General features: G+C 38.1%; 1 protein-coding gene and 2 pseudogenes across 1 annotated transcript in view; 2 read left to right on the plus strand and 1 right to left on the minus strand.

Annotated features, from left to right (window-relative positions):
- The window catches only part of MSH4 (mutS homolog 4), a 114,355-nt gene that overhangs the window by 10,015 nt on the left and 90,152 nt on the right, over positions 1-14,188 (minus strand). The window contains exons 16-18 of the mRNA XM_047726314.1: positions 11,088-11,206; positions 9,592-9,720; positions 361-535 (exon numbers count right to left, since the gene is read on the minus strand). Of these exons, the coding sequence (XP_047582270.1) occupies positions 361-535; positions 9,592-9,720; positions 11,088-11,206 (423 nt within the window). The remainder of the gene's footprint in view (positions 1-360; positions 536-9,591; positions 9,721-11,087; positions 11,207-14,188) is intronic.
- LOC125099120 (reactive oxygen species modulator 1-like) lies at positions 1,851-2,090 on the plus strand (annotated as a pseudogene).
- LOC125097996 (endoplasmic reticulum membrane-associated RNA degradation protein-like) lies at positions 4,774-6,664 on the plus strand (annotated as a pseudogene).

The raw sequence follows: 14,188 nt of genomic DNA on the forward strand, positions 1-14,188 counted from the left end.
TCCCTACATCTGAAGAAAACAGATGTTACTGAAAAAGTGTATAAGAAATATACAATTTTCAATTCATTTATAACTTGCAAATATAAACTAAATTACGTTTTCCTCAGAATAGAAACTAATACTTCTGGGACTTTAATGTGTTGTAATTCTACATAAGTACTGATTAATATAAATTTAAATATAAACTTAATATACATAAAATGTGAGTTTGATATAGAAAATACAGTCTTAGAGCATAAACACTCAAAAGAATGATAGGAAAAGTTGCTTAAATTAAGAGCCAAGTAAAGGGGAAAAGAATTATGAGAATATGTAGTGTTTCAATAGATATTATATAGATATGATTTCCATATACAATACCATAATTTTTTTCTTCTGTGAGTCCCTTACAAAGTTTGTAGGTATACAAGATTGCTTCTTTATTCCTTGAAGTGTTCTTCACATGCTGAACTTCAAAATGCATGTTTTCTACATTAGGATACAGGACCTCTATATGACATAGTTCCAGGAAATGCGTAGCGAATAGTGTAAATGCCTAGAATATATAACAATGAATGTATTTTTTAAATGAACTAGAAAAAAAATTAGTTTGATTTTCCAGGTAGCTTGGCAAAAGTGTAGGAATGAAACTAATACTGGTCAACTCATTTCAAAATATTTTTCAAATTTATATTCAATGAAAGAGACATTTTATCATGTTTGCACATCACACATATAAAGAGAACAAATTTAAAAATAAAATCCTAAAAAAAATCTGAAGATATTCAAAAGATGAGATTTACCAGAAATAAAGCTGCTAAGTGAGGTAATCATTTATTAGAAAAGTAATCTACAGGGACGCCTGGGTGGCTCAGTTGGTTAGGCGGCTGCCTTCGGCTCAGGTCATGATCCCAGCATCCTGGGATCGAGTCCCACATCGGGCTCCTTGCTTGGCAGGGAGCCTGCTTCTCCCTCTGCCTTGCCTGCCATTCTGTCTGCCTGTGCTCACTCGCTCTCCCTCTCTCTCTCTGATAAATAAATAAAATCTTAAAAAAAAAAAAGAAAAGTAATCTACAAATAAAATCATAACATATCTCTCAACTTAAAAAAAAATTTACTTTAAAAGTAGCTTCCCTCCATATAACTATTTTTTGGAAAGTGGAATCAATGGTTTGTCTTAGGTATTCAAAATCACAAAGACTTTTAGGTTTTAGATTTGCATTGTGTTTAGGTTAGGTACTTAAAAGGAAGAAAGAAAAGGTGGAGAATAATGCTTAGGACAATGATTCTCAAACTATAGTAATCCCCTGGGGAGCTTGTTAAAGATGCAAATTATTGGTACTTATTGTAATGTGGAATCCCAGAAAACTCCATTTTCCATAAGTATCTTAGGTATTGATGCAGAGGGTTCAAGTAATGTGACCAGCACATGGTTTCCAGTCTTGAGTTACTAAACTAGAGATTTGCATAATTGGTTATGTTTTAAGATATTACCAGAAAAAAAAAAAAACTATAAAGATGTGATTGGTGGAAAAAGAAAGTCTTAAGACATTAAAAAGAAAATATTTGGGCTGGCAAATGGCATCAACCATTAAGAGGGTGTGGCAAGAGGTACAGGACAGAAAAATGAAAAGATTCAACTACTTAATAAATCAAAGGGGGTATAAAACCAAATTTATAAAGCAACAGAAAAAATTCAGAAATTCAGTAAACTAGTAAGGACTATGTTCATAATAACATTAATGTCCTCAAAATTTATGTATCAAACAAAACTACTACACTCTACTACTAGAAATAGAGTCATTAGTATTTTTAATCAGATTAAAGGTGAGGTGGGGGCACCATGGTACAGTGACCTGAACACTAAGAGGATGCCAGTGGCTATAGGGCCCTATAGACACACCAAGCCAAGCTGCTTCAACCACGTGTAGATGGGCTTTATGATGGGCTATGCAGTGGGCATGGCAGCTGGGGTGCTCTTGGGTACTTATTTTTTGCTCAGGGTTGGAATGTGGGGGAGGGAGCTGATGGGTGGCATCAGGAAAACCATAATGCAGAGTGGTGGCATCTTTAGCACATTCACGGCCATCAGGATGGGCATCCAATACTAATTAGGGCCATAGTTGCCCACTATATCTACCCCTTCCCATTTGTCCCAACCCATGTCCTATAATAAAACAAGTCTTTGAGTTAAATAATAAAAATAAAATAAAGTAAATCTAATCAGATTCAAGAGTCAATTCCAGAAACCCCAGAACTGATTCAGAAAACTATTCGTTAAAATTCTGTTGCTCTATGGATAGCCACATGCAGAAAAAATGAAATTGGATCATTTCCTTACACCACACACGAAAATAGACTCAAAATGGATGAAGGAACTCAATGTGAGAAAGGAATCCATCAAAATCCTTAAGGAAAACACAGGCAGCAACCTCTTCAACCTCAGTCACAGCAACTTCTTCCTAGGAATGTCGCCAAAGGCAAGGGAAACAGGGCAAAAATGAACTATTGGGACTTCATCAAGATCAAAAGCTTTTGCACAGCAAAGGAAACAGTTAACAAAACCAAAAGACAACTGACAGAATGGGAGAAGATACTTGCAAATGACATATCAGATAAAGAGCTAGTATCCAAAATCTATTAAAAACTTATCAAACTCTACAACCAAAGAACAAATAATCCCATCAAGAAATGGGCAGAGGAGGGACGCCTGGGTGACTCAGTTGGTTGGACGACTGCCTTCGGCTCAGGTCATGATCCCGGAATCCCAGGATCAAGTCCCACATCAGGCTCCCAGCTCCATGGGGAGTCTGCTTCTCCCTCTGACCTTCTCCTAGCTCATGCTCTCTCTCACTGTCTCTCTCTTAAATAAATAAATAAAATCTTAAAAAAAAAAAAAGAAATGGGCAGAGGACATGAACAGACATTTCTGCAAAGAAGACATCCAGATGGCCAACAGACACATGAAAAAGTGCTCCACATCACTCAGCATCAGGGAAATACAAATCAAAACCACAATGAGATACCACCTCACACCAGTCAGAATGGCTAAAATTAATAAGTTAGGAAGTGACAGATGCTGGCGAGGATGTGGAGAAAGGGGAACCCTCCTGCACTGTTGGTGGGAATGCAAGCTAGTGCAACCACTCCAGAAAACAGCATGGAGGTTCCTCAAAAAGTTGAAAACAGAGCTACTCTATGACCCAGCAATTGCACTACTGGGTATTTATACTAAAGATACAACGGAGTGATCTGAAGGGGCATGTGCACCTAAATGTTTACAGCAACAATGTCCACAATAGCCAAACTATGGAAAGAACCTAGATGTCCATCAACAGATGAATGGATAAAGAAGATGTGGTATATATATATACAATGGAATACTATGCAGCCATCAAAAGAAGTGAAATCTTGCCATTTGCGATGACGTGGATGGAACTAGAGGGTATTATGCTTAGCGAAATAAGTCAATCAGAGAAAGACAGCTCTCATATGATCTCTCTGATATGAGGAAGTGGAGATGCAACATGGGGAGTTTGGGGGGTAGGAAAAGAATAAATGAAACAAGATAGGATCGGGAGGGAGACAAACCATGAGAGACTCTTAATGTCACAAAACAAACTGAGGGTTACTGGGGGAAGGGGGGGAGGGAGAGGGTGGTTGGGTTATGGACATTGGGGAGAGTATGTGCTATGGTGAGTGCTGTGAAGTGTTTAAACCTGGCGATTCACAGACCTGTACCCCTGGGGTTAATAATATATTATATGTTTATTTAAAAATTTTAAAAAATTATTTAAAAAAATTCTGTTGCTCTAGAACCACTTTCAATACCAAAATCTGTAATAGTCAGTCTTCTCCAGAGAAATAGAATACTCTGTGTGTGTGTGTGTGTGTGTAGAGAGAGAGAAAGAGAGAGAGATTAACTATTAGGAATTGTTTCATATGATTATGGAGACTTAAGAATCTCCAGATCTGCAATCAGCAAGCTGGAGACCCAGGAGAGCTGATGCTATAATTCCAGTCTGAGTCTTTAAGACCTGAGAACTGGAGAGCAAATGGTATAGTTCCAGTCCAAATGCTGGCAGGCTCAAGATCCAGAAAGAGCTGATGTTTCAATTCTATTCCAAAGGCAGGAAAAATGACTCTAGATTGAAGGAAGTCAGATAGGAAGTAACCCTATGTGCCTATGTGCCTATGCACACGTGAGCACTCACCTGGTATGTTCAGGCCCTGTACGGTAAGGGCGGGAAGAGGTGTGGCATTGGCCACACCCTTCTGGCAGAATGGCCCTGGCACTGAGCTGGAAGGCAGGCCCTGATTCGGGCTCTAGGCCACCACTCCCGGGCCTCCACTATGACTGCATCACTGCAGAAGCAGGTAGACTTACCAGCCCCCTAGTGGGCAACTAAAGAAGGCACCTGATCCTGACCCCAAAGACTTACCCCTTGCCCTCCTCCCTCTCCTTGGTGCTGTACCTACCCCCAGATTGTCCACGGGCCAGTTCCCTTACCTCCCAGGTCCCAGGCTGTAGTTCCCAAACATATAGTATGCTAACAGAGGATCCTATTACCACTTATCTTTCTCCCTCAGTCCTATGATACGATCTGTAAACTCAGGTATGAAGTCAGAGAAAACTGTGATTATCAATGGCACTGTAAGAGAGGTGAAATATGTTAAAAGACAATCACAGACTATGTGGTTTACACAGAATCAGCCCAGAGTCTGGATTACTGGGGAAGCGTGAAGCTGCTGGACCGTGCGTGAGGCTGTCCACTCATATTTGTTATCTCTGACCAAGGGGCAGTTTGAAATTCAATATACACCATGGCTGAGGTGGACAGCCTTTATAGAGTTATTTCCTGAAATATCTGATGCTTTGGAAAGCTTTGAATCTCCTGCTATTTCTTTTAGCTTAATGAAACTGACAGCATGTCTAAAACAGGCTTCCGGTGATATGTTTTTACTGAACAGGAAGGAACGTCCCCCCCTTTAAGAGAAAAAGGGCATGCAGTGGGGTGTGTGTTGGGGGGGAAGTAGGGGCAGAGGGAGAGGGAGAGAAATCCAAGCAGACTCTGCCCTGAGGGTAGATCCCCATGCAGGGCTCTATACCAGACCTGATCATGACCTGAGCCAAAATCAAGTCAGATGCTCAACGAAACAGGTACCCCAAGAAACCCCCTTTTAAGAGATCTGCTTGCATCTGAGGAGCTTGCTAATACATAGCAGATATACTACGAGTCTTCATTGGATCTCCACGTGGACTCAATCTACATAACATCTTGTGGCATGGGTTTGTGTCCCCTCAAGAAATCCCTCCAAACTACTGTTCAGTAATGACACTGTTGACAGAAGGATTGGGTCAGCTGCTGAAGAGTTACCTGCAATAAACTAAACTTGCACTGGCATACTGACCTTTCCTAGCTCTTACAAACCTGGAGGATTTGGCTGTTTTCCCTGCTGCTACTTCTGAGGTGCTTTCAGTAATAGAAGAAGTGATGAAGAAATACACTGTTATATTAAAAGTCCTCTTCCTATACTGATTAGTCACATGAATCATGTTCAAGCTACACAGCTTTGCCAACTGTGCCATGCTGTTATTGACATAGGTAGAGATAAGACTTAGGAGAGTTTTGCCATTAACAAATGTCCGCAAAGACTTCTGACTGCTGAGTCTCCAGCTCTTTATACCACCTGTGAGGAAATACTGGCAAAACACTTGAATGATGGTAAAAATCAAATTCCTGCAACAGAATTTCTTTGGGATTTCCTGAACCATTGGGAGAGTCTCCACAGAAGAGGTCATTTAAGCCATGGGGAAATCAACTTATCCAAATTTCCAAAAGAAGCAGCAAATCAATTGCTTGCATCTTCCATTGTACTTTTACTCATTCATTCATCTTCATTGATGAAGATCCATTATCAAGGTTTAAGGAAAAAGCAGTAATAAAATCATTAGTAGGTCTTGCAGGCTAGAGTGTTTCCTTCCATCCAGTTTCTCAGCTTAAAAAAAAAAAATGTGCTAAACTGTGAGAAGAGCATCATAAGCATTTGGCCTCTCCTGCCTTTGCCTGAAGAAGCTGGGAAGCAGCCAGATTAGAAGGAATTCTGAAACAAATGCCTACAGCTCTTTAAATACAAAAATCATGTACGAGTTGCATTACCACATATCTGAGAATCACTGTGCTGTTAGTGACTTGGACAGTCTTCCTGCTGAGAAGCGGCCCAGGTAATCTGTGAACTCTGTGGCACCACCATCCTAACTCTTTTCAGTTCTAGAACCATTCTGGAAGTGCTCATCATGCTTTGAAATATCAGCACACACGGCACACCATGTTCAGTCAGTTACTGCCTCCAGAGAATTGAGACATCAGCAGTGGATAGAAAGAAGGTTGTGTTCCAGGCAAAAGAAGTAATATTAAGCTTCTGTATCCTGTGCTTTGCCCAATTTTATCGCTGATTGCAACATTCATGTGGTTCATGGAAAAAATTCTTAAGAGTATCTAAAGTTCTTAAAGCTGTTCTTGCAGTACATGGAGAACCTGGTGGCTTACACCAACCAACAGAACAAATGGAACAAAACTATCAATCTTACATGGACAGCCTTGTTGAAAATTTGACCTTTAGTGAGAAGAAACAAATGTTAATACATTTAGCCAAGAAATCCACAAGTAAAGGTGTCTTATGAAAATACTTAATAAGTCAAGAACGTTTTTGGCTACATCAAAAAACTCAGGCTGAACAGGCTTTACCAACATGGAAATTGAAAATCCAATGGCAGGGTGGATTCCAAGGTCTGTTTGACTAAGGATCAAGTTCTGTTTCTCTATAGCCTTCTCATTTGCTGTTCCTGAGTTTGTGTGAACCTCCCGTTGCGTGCCCTCCTGGAACCAAGTGGCCACACCATCTTGGTCCCTCCACCATGACACAATGTCCAGAGGAGGGGGAACTTTTTACCCAGATGTCACCCAGAAATCTCTTGGAAACTGTCACTGTGGCCAGGACCCTCCTCCTATATTCACTGGCCAGACTGGGTAGGCATCCACTCCTGAGCCATCACTGAGGCACGGAGAAAAAGCTTGAGTCAGTCTGGCCTCATCCCTGGAGCTGAGAATAAGGTTGGATGATCCAGATCCCATAGGACAGAGCTGAAGAGGAACAGCTCCTGGAAGGTATGGTGGTCAGATGCGGTATCAGGCAGCATGTTTGCTGGTCCGTTTGTAGCCAGGAAAACAGGAGCCCTGGCATGTGTCTGGGTATGGAGGGTTTTGTAAAGGAGCAGGGAAAGCTGGCGGAGCAAGGGTCAGGGTTGCAGCTACACCAATACACCTCGGAGAGCCAAAATCTGCAATTCTTAAGAGCTCAATGGGCCACTGCAATTGTCTGGAACAGCTGGAAAGCCCCTGACATCTCTCTCAGGGGGCAGCAGCACAGCCAGAAGCTCTCAGGAACCCCTCTGAGGATGTCCTGCACCCCAGGTCTGTGTATGCGCTAGGCTGCACACAGTGAATTACAGCCCCTTCACTTTCCAAACTTCCCTGGCAGGTTCTAGCCCACAGCTCTCCAAGGAAGGCCATTCACCATATGTGTTTCTGGCTTCTCTGCTGTCGGAGAATAGTGCCAAGGAGACCTCAAAGGAAAGGAGTGGTTCTATGCAATGATGGACATTCTAGCTCACTCTATCCATCCCTTTGCTAACTCAACACCCACCTCCCCTTTTAAATTAAACTGTTATGCAAAAACAGAGCACTAAGCTTTTGCCACTGTGAAATAGACTTCTCTCGTCCAAGTGTAGACCCCAGTTCTCATATGTTGTGTTTCTGCTCCTGGGACATTTTCTTTTGTAGTGTCTCCTTTGCACTCTAATTTAAATGATGATTTATAGGATTAACTACTCTTAACCCTCCTTATGTTAGAGCTGGGATGGAACAGAGGAAATAAAAAGAACTGATATTTACCAAGCCCATGAAAAAAAGCAAACAAAAAACATACAAAAAAACGGACTGGATGGGACCCACTCATTCTAGGGAGGGTCTACCAGTTCAAATACAAATCTCATTCAGAAACCCTGATAGATACACCCAAAATCTTACTTGACAAAATGTCCAGTACTCTGTAGTACAGTCAGGCTGACATACAAAATTAACCATCACAGCCACTAATTAGATTTTAATCCTAACACTTAATACATATATCTGTTTTTAAAATTTTTTATTTTTTATAAACATATATTTTTATCCCCAGGGGTACAGGTCTGTGAATCGCCAGGTTTACACACTTCATAGCACTCACCATAGCACATACCCTCCCCAATGTCCATAACCCCACCTCACTCTCCTAACCCCCTTCCCCCCAGCAACCCTCAGTTTGTTTTGTGAGATTAAGAGTCACTTATGGTTTGTCTCCCTCCCAATCCCATCTTGTTTCATTTATTCTTCTCCTACCCCCTTAACCCCTCCATGTTGCATCTCCACTTCCTCATATATCTTATTTTTATGAGAAATTCTGATCAACTGACACAGATCAACTGACATAGATTCACTATTACAAAGACTAATGTTATCTCTTAATATTACTTTTGATTTATCACATATCTATCACAAAAATAAAATTTTTCTCATTCTTTATAAATCATTATAGACTCTCACTTAAGGTAAAGAGGATCATCTTAGGGACATTTCAAGGTACTTTTTATTTTTTAAGATTTTATTTATTTATTTGACAGAGATCACAAGTAGGGAGAGAGGCAGACAGAGAGAGAGTGGGGAAGCAGGCTCCCTGCTGAGCAGATAGCCCAATGTGGGGCTCAATCCCAGGACCCTATTTCAAAGTACTTTAAATATGGAAAAAAATTTTAAGTTTTTTCACACCTGCATATATTCTGAGAGATTATCTAAAAAGATGTTTTACAAATCAGCTTAATAAAACAGCAAAAATCATAGTCTCTTTTACTTGACTTGTGAAAACCTGTTTTCTTTAAAGGAATGAATCTTAGGTGGGTAAGTAAAATAATTTTCCACAAAGTGACCTCAGATGCCTAGTTTTTCACTTCATGTTGTAACATCATAGTCAATGTTATTATCTATGGAGACAATTATTGAAATGCTTTCATGTTTTGCCTTTTAATTTGATTAATTAAAGCCAAGTGACTAGTCTTGATATTATTTGTATTTCTTGATTTCCTACTTTAGCTGTCTACATGGCTATCATACTAGCTGTGCCTGCAACTAACAAAAATATAAATACTATGGTATACTTTTATTACCTAAAATTGTTGAAAGAACTATTATTAGGTGCCAATAAAATCCAATCATGATAAATATATAAAGGATACATGAAGGGGGCGCCTGCATAGCTCAGTTAGTTGAACACTAGACTCTTGGTTTCCACTTAGCTCATGATCTCACAGTTGTGAAATCAAGCCCCATATATACATTCTGTGCTCCGTGGGGAGTATGCAGGAAATTTCTCCCTCCCTTTCCCTTTCCCTCTGCTCCTCCTCCTGCTCAGGGATGTGTGAGCTCTCTCTTGCTCTCTCTCTCTCAAATAAATAAATCTTTTTTAAAAAAGGGCTCAAAATCAATACAGTTAAAAGAAACAGAGAAGAATGAATACCTTTAAGCTCAGCAGATATTCACAGACAGCATAACAAATGCCAATGCCTTCTTCTGTATTAGTACCTCTGCCAAGTTCATCAATTAATATGAGTGATTTGTTATTAGCATTATGTAGAATGTAAGCTATCTGAAAAATATAATTTTAATATTATTCATTGTAACCAAACAGCTGTCACTACCAACTTAAAAAATGAGGAAAAATCCAGTCTCTTAATTACTTCATCTGAAACTTATTTTTATAAAGCTATCCAGCTAGGTAGAAACTAGCACATTGCTTTTCTTTTAAAAAATCTCACGACTAATAATTTTAATAGAACAGCTTGATATGTATGTAATAGACACATGTGTATGAGACAACAAAGAGTAAATAACCATTATCTAAAATATTAATGTTTTAGATACAGTGTAATAAAATTAAGCAATGAATTAAATGTTTAAATAATGCACAAAGATTGTCATTTTCTTCTCCACAAATGACTAATCAATTGTCATATTATACTCAAAACTATTTCTCAAGTTTATTTTAACATCTCGATAGCCAGTAAAGAAAGAAAAATTGAGGAAAAAGTATCCAAGTCCATTGATTCCTATTTAAACAAGTAAATATAAATCCATACTCAACAAAGACCAAGATTTTAGTTGACAGAAATGTTCCTTTGCCACTGAAGAGTATTAACTTCTTTCTCAAAAATTATAATTACACCCGTTATGTACTCACACAATAGTAAATTTCATGGCTTTTTACCTTTCTATATGACTAAGCTTCTTGAGATCTGGGATCATTTAAAAATATACCTTGAGCACCTAGTACATTGCTATATTCTCCCACAGCTACCCCAGTACACCTCAGAGAGCCAAAATCTGCAATACATACTAAATAATTATGTAAAAGTCACATATGGTAGCACAAATAATAACTCTTCTCGCCCTTTTACAAAAAGTTATCCAACTCCACAGTGATCCATTAATTCCTACCTACTGAAGACAGCCCAAGAGCTAAATTCAATACATTTAGTCCTTCAAGTCTATTTGATATTTGCTCAGATCAGAAAAAGGTGATGACACATACTTTGTTATACAAAGTGAAGATTCTAAAGGGGCACACAAGAGGGTGATTTTTAAAAGCATTCTAACACAGTGATCTATTATTTTAAAATCAAACCTAACAGGAACAATAGATACAGGCAATGGTCCTGAACAGGTCATTGTTTTCTCAAAGTCTTCTATATATCCCATACAAAAACATGAAAGCATGTTTTTTTTGTTCAATACTACTAGCTTTTTCCTTAAAACTGTATTTTTCAATAAAACCATCTCTTCCATTTCCACATAAGAAAGAAATTAGAAGCTGTCTTTGACTGCCCTCTGGCTCTTGTAGAGGAACATAAGCACATTTGCATGTTTTAATATAAGGATACTTTCTTACGTAATAATTGACCATTAGTGGAGGAATTTAACGTGTATTTTACATAAGGAAAAGTTTAGTTTGGGTACCTCTTTCATTTCCTTCATGAATGTTGATGAATTTGTTTCAATTTCATCATCAGTACTGATTCTTGTAAAAATCTGTTCAGCAATTCTAAAGGAAGAATATTCTGCTGGAACATATGATCCTGTAAAATAAAAGGTCAATGTAAACTGAAATGCTTTTATAAAATATAAGTACTAATATTTTGTACTTCTCACCAATTTAGATTATTTATTAGCCTTGCTAAGGCTAATAAATAATAGTGGAAAGATCACTGGATATACAGTCAGACAACATGGCGCCAGCTCTGTCACTTATCATATATCCTTGGGCAGTAATTAGATCCTCCCAGTCTCATCTTTCTCACATATAAATGGAAATACTTGACTTTACTATTGTACAAAGTTATCTGGAAGTTCAAGTAAGACAGTATAAATCCAAGTACGTTAGAAAGATTTACTATAAACATCACAAAAATGTTAAATAATATGGTTAGATAAAAAACTCAAAATAGGAAAATTTGAAGGAAATGCTCATGAAGTTCAAGTTGATAAAACTGTTACAGAATGATGTATTAGGAAATATCTATTAGAGGGGCGCCTGGGTGGCTCAGTGGGTTAAGCCACTGCCTTCGGCTCAGGTCATGATCTCAGAGTCCTGGGATCGAGCCCCCGCATCGGGCTCTCTGCTCAGCGGGGAGCCTGCTTCCTCCTCTCTCTCTGCCTGCCTCTCTGCCTGCTTGTGATCTCTCTGTCAAATAAATAAATAAAATCTTAAAAAAAAAAATCTATTAGAAATGTGTAGAAAATGTGCTATGGTGAGTGCTGTGAAGTGTGTAAACATGGCGATTCACAGACCTGTACCCCTGGGGCTAATAATACATTATATGTTTATAAAAATGTTTTAAAAATTATAAAAAAAAAGAAATGTGTAGAAATACTCAGAATTAGAATGAAAGCAAAACAATGAATTTTTTTTAAAAGGTGAGTTTTCATCTTTGAGGATTTTTCTGCTTGAGAAGTTATCATACTAAATAATCTAAAATATTCACCTTTTGAAAGCAAATCAATCTCTATATGGAATGGGACATAAAAGGCATTCTAAAATCATACGGATAAAAATATACAAAGAGTTGAATGGGAAAATTATCAATCATATAGAACAAAATGGTGAAATAATGGGAATAAAGGAAACAAACTCCTGATTATTCCAGGATTTAAAACCAAAATAAGGATGAAGAGTAGCATCAACATCTAAGGAAATAGCAGGAAAAGAAAGCAAGTCAGGATAATGTTAACAAAAATAAAAGTAACAATAATAGCAATAGTAACCTCACAAACAGATCTCTTAAATACAACTTTCTCACAGGATTTCTGGAAGGATTAAATGGGAAAATAAATGTGAAAGTAGCAAGGAGAAGATATAGCATATATGGTAGATGTTCGTACTTATTCTTTAGTTCATTTGCATTTACCACCACCAAAAAGGCCCTCTGACATTTTTAAATCTAAAAATTATTACAGAAGCACCCCCCCACCCCCCCACACACTGATATTTTGCTTCTGGTCTGGCTCTCCTCTAACAATATATCAGCCAGAATGATCTATGTGAAAGGCAAATACAATCATGTGATTCTCTTACTTAAATTTCAACAGCTCCCTACAGATGTTTGGATAAAGTTTATAACTCTTCAGTGAAGTACCTAAGGCCCTTCACGATCTGGCTCTTGCCCACGTCTCTGGCTTCAGACACTGTTTGCTCTACAAAGGAATCTGGACTTCTTGTACTTCTGTGGGCACATCACACTGGGGTTTTTTTGGTTTGTCTTTGTTTGTTTGTTTTTGCTTTAGAATATGTTCTTATAGACTCTAAATGTCACAAAACAAACTGAGGGTGGGGGGGTAAGGAGAGGGGGGTGGAGTTATGGACATTGGGGAGGGTATGTGCTATGGTGAGTGTTGTGAAGTGTGTAAACATGGCGATTCACAGACCTGTACCCCTGGGGCTAAAAATACATTATATGTTTATAAAAAATTTTAAAAATTATTAAAAAAAAAAAAGAGTATGTTCTTACCTCTGCCTGGAAAATCTCCTTCTTTCCTATACCCTTCCCTACATTCATAGTATGTTATATAATTATCTCACTTAATAATTTTTTTAAAAAGATTTCATTTATTTATTTATTTGACAGAGAGAGACACACAGCGAGAGAGGAACACAGGCAGGGAGAAGCAGGCTTCCCACTGAGCAGGGAGCAAGATGCGGCTTGATGGGGGGCTTGATCCCAGGATCCTGGGATCATGACCTGAGCCAAAGGGCACCTTATCTCATTGTCTTTACAACAATTCTTAGAATTGGGTACTATTATAATTTTCATTTACAGATAAGAACACCAAGGAAGTTATTTGCCTTAGATCACAGAGCTAGTAACTAGACAAACAAGGTCTAGCTCCAAAGCCTATGGTCTTAATTTCCATGCCTTTCAAATTCTACTGTTTCCTTTATGATCACATTATATGAGATAATGTATATACTTTTAGGTATTTTAAAAGTTTAAAATGAGTGACAAGAGAAGTAGAATAATTTTCTCCGAATATTTGAGGGGCTATTATCAAAAGAGATTTAGGTTATTCTGTGATGCATAGAAGGTAAAAATTAGGACTATTGAGTAGAATTTATAGAAGGTCAGATTTCAAGTCAGTATAATGAATGCTCTAACAATTACAGATGTCCAACAATTGCATAGCTTGTTTTTTTTTTAAAGGACAAAGCTCCTTATAACTATTAAAATAGAAATAAGATTATTATCACATATTAATCAGTTTCTTTATAAGAGGAAGGAAATTAGATGTCCTTTTCATTCCAATACAACTATAAACCCAATAAAATAGTTACTCTTCACCCATTCACCTCTGATTTTCTTTCCCAGTAGTAAGGGTAAATCTGCACTGTATCACCAATATTATTATTGTTGGATTCCACTTACAATTTATTACATTAGGTCAGGGTTTCTCAACCACCACACTACTAACAACCTGGGCTAGATAATCTTTCTTACATATGTCAGAGGGGAGGAATAATGACTTGTGCATTGTAGGATGTTCAGCAACATCTCTGGACTCTATAC

The sequence above is a fragment of the Lutra lutra genome, chromosome 4, assembly GCF_902655055.1.
Source record: "Lutra lutra chromosome 4, mLutLut1.2, whole genome shotgun sequence".
Classification (NCBI taxonomy): domain Eukaryota; kingdom Metazoa; phylum Chordata; class Mammalia; order Carnivora; family Mustelidae; genus Lutra; species Lutra lutra.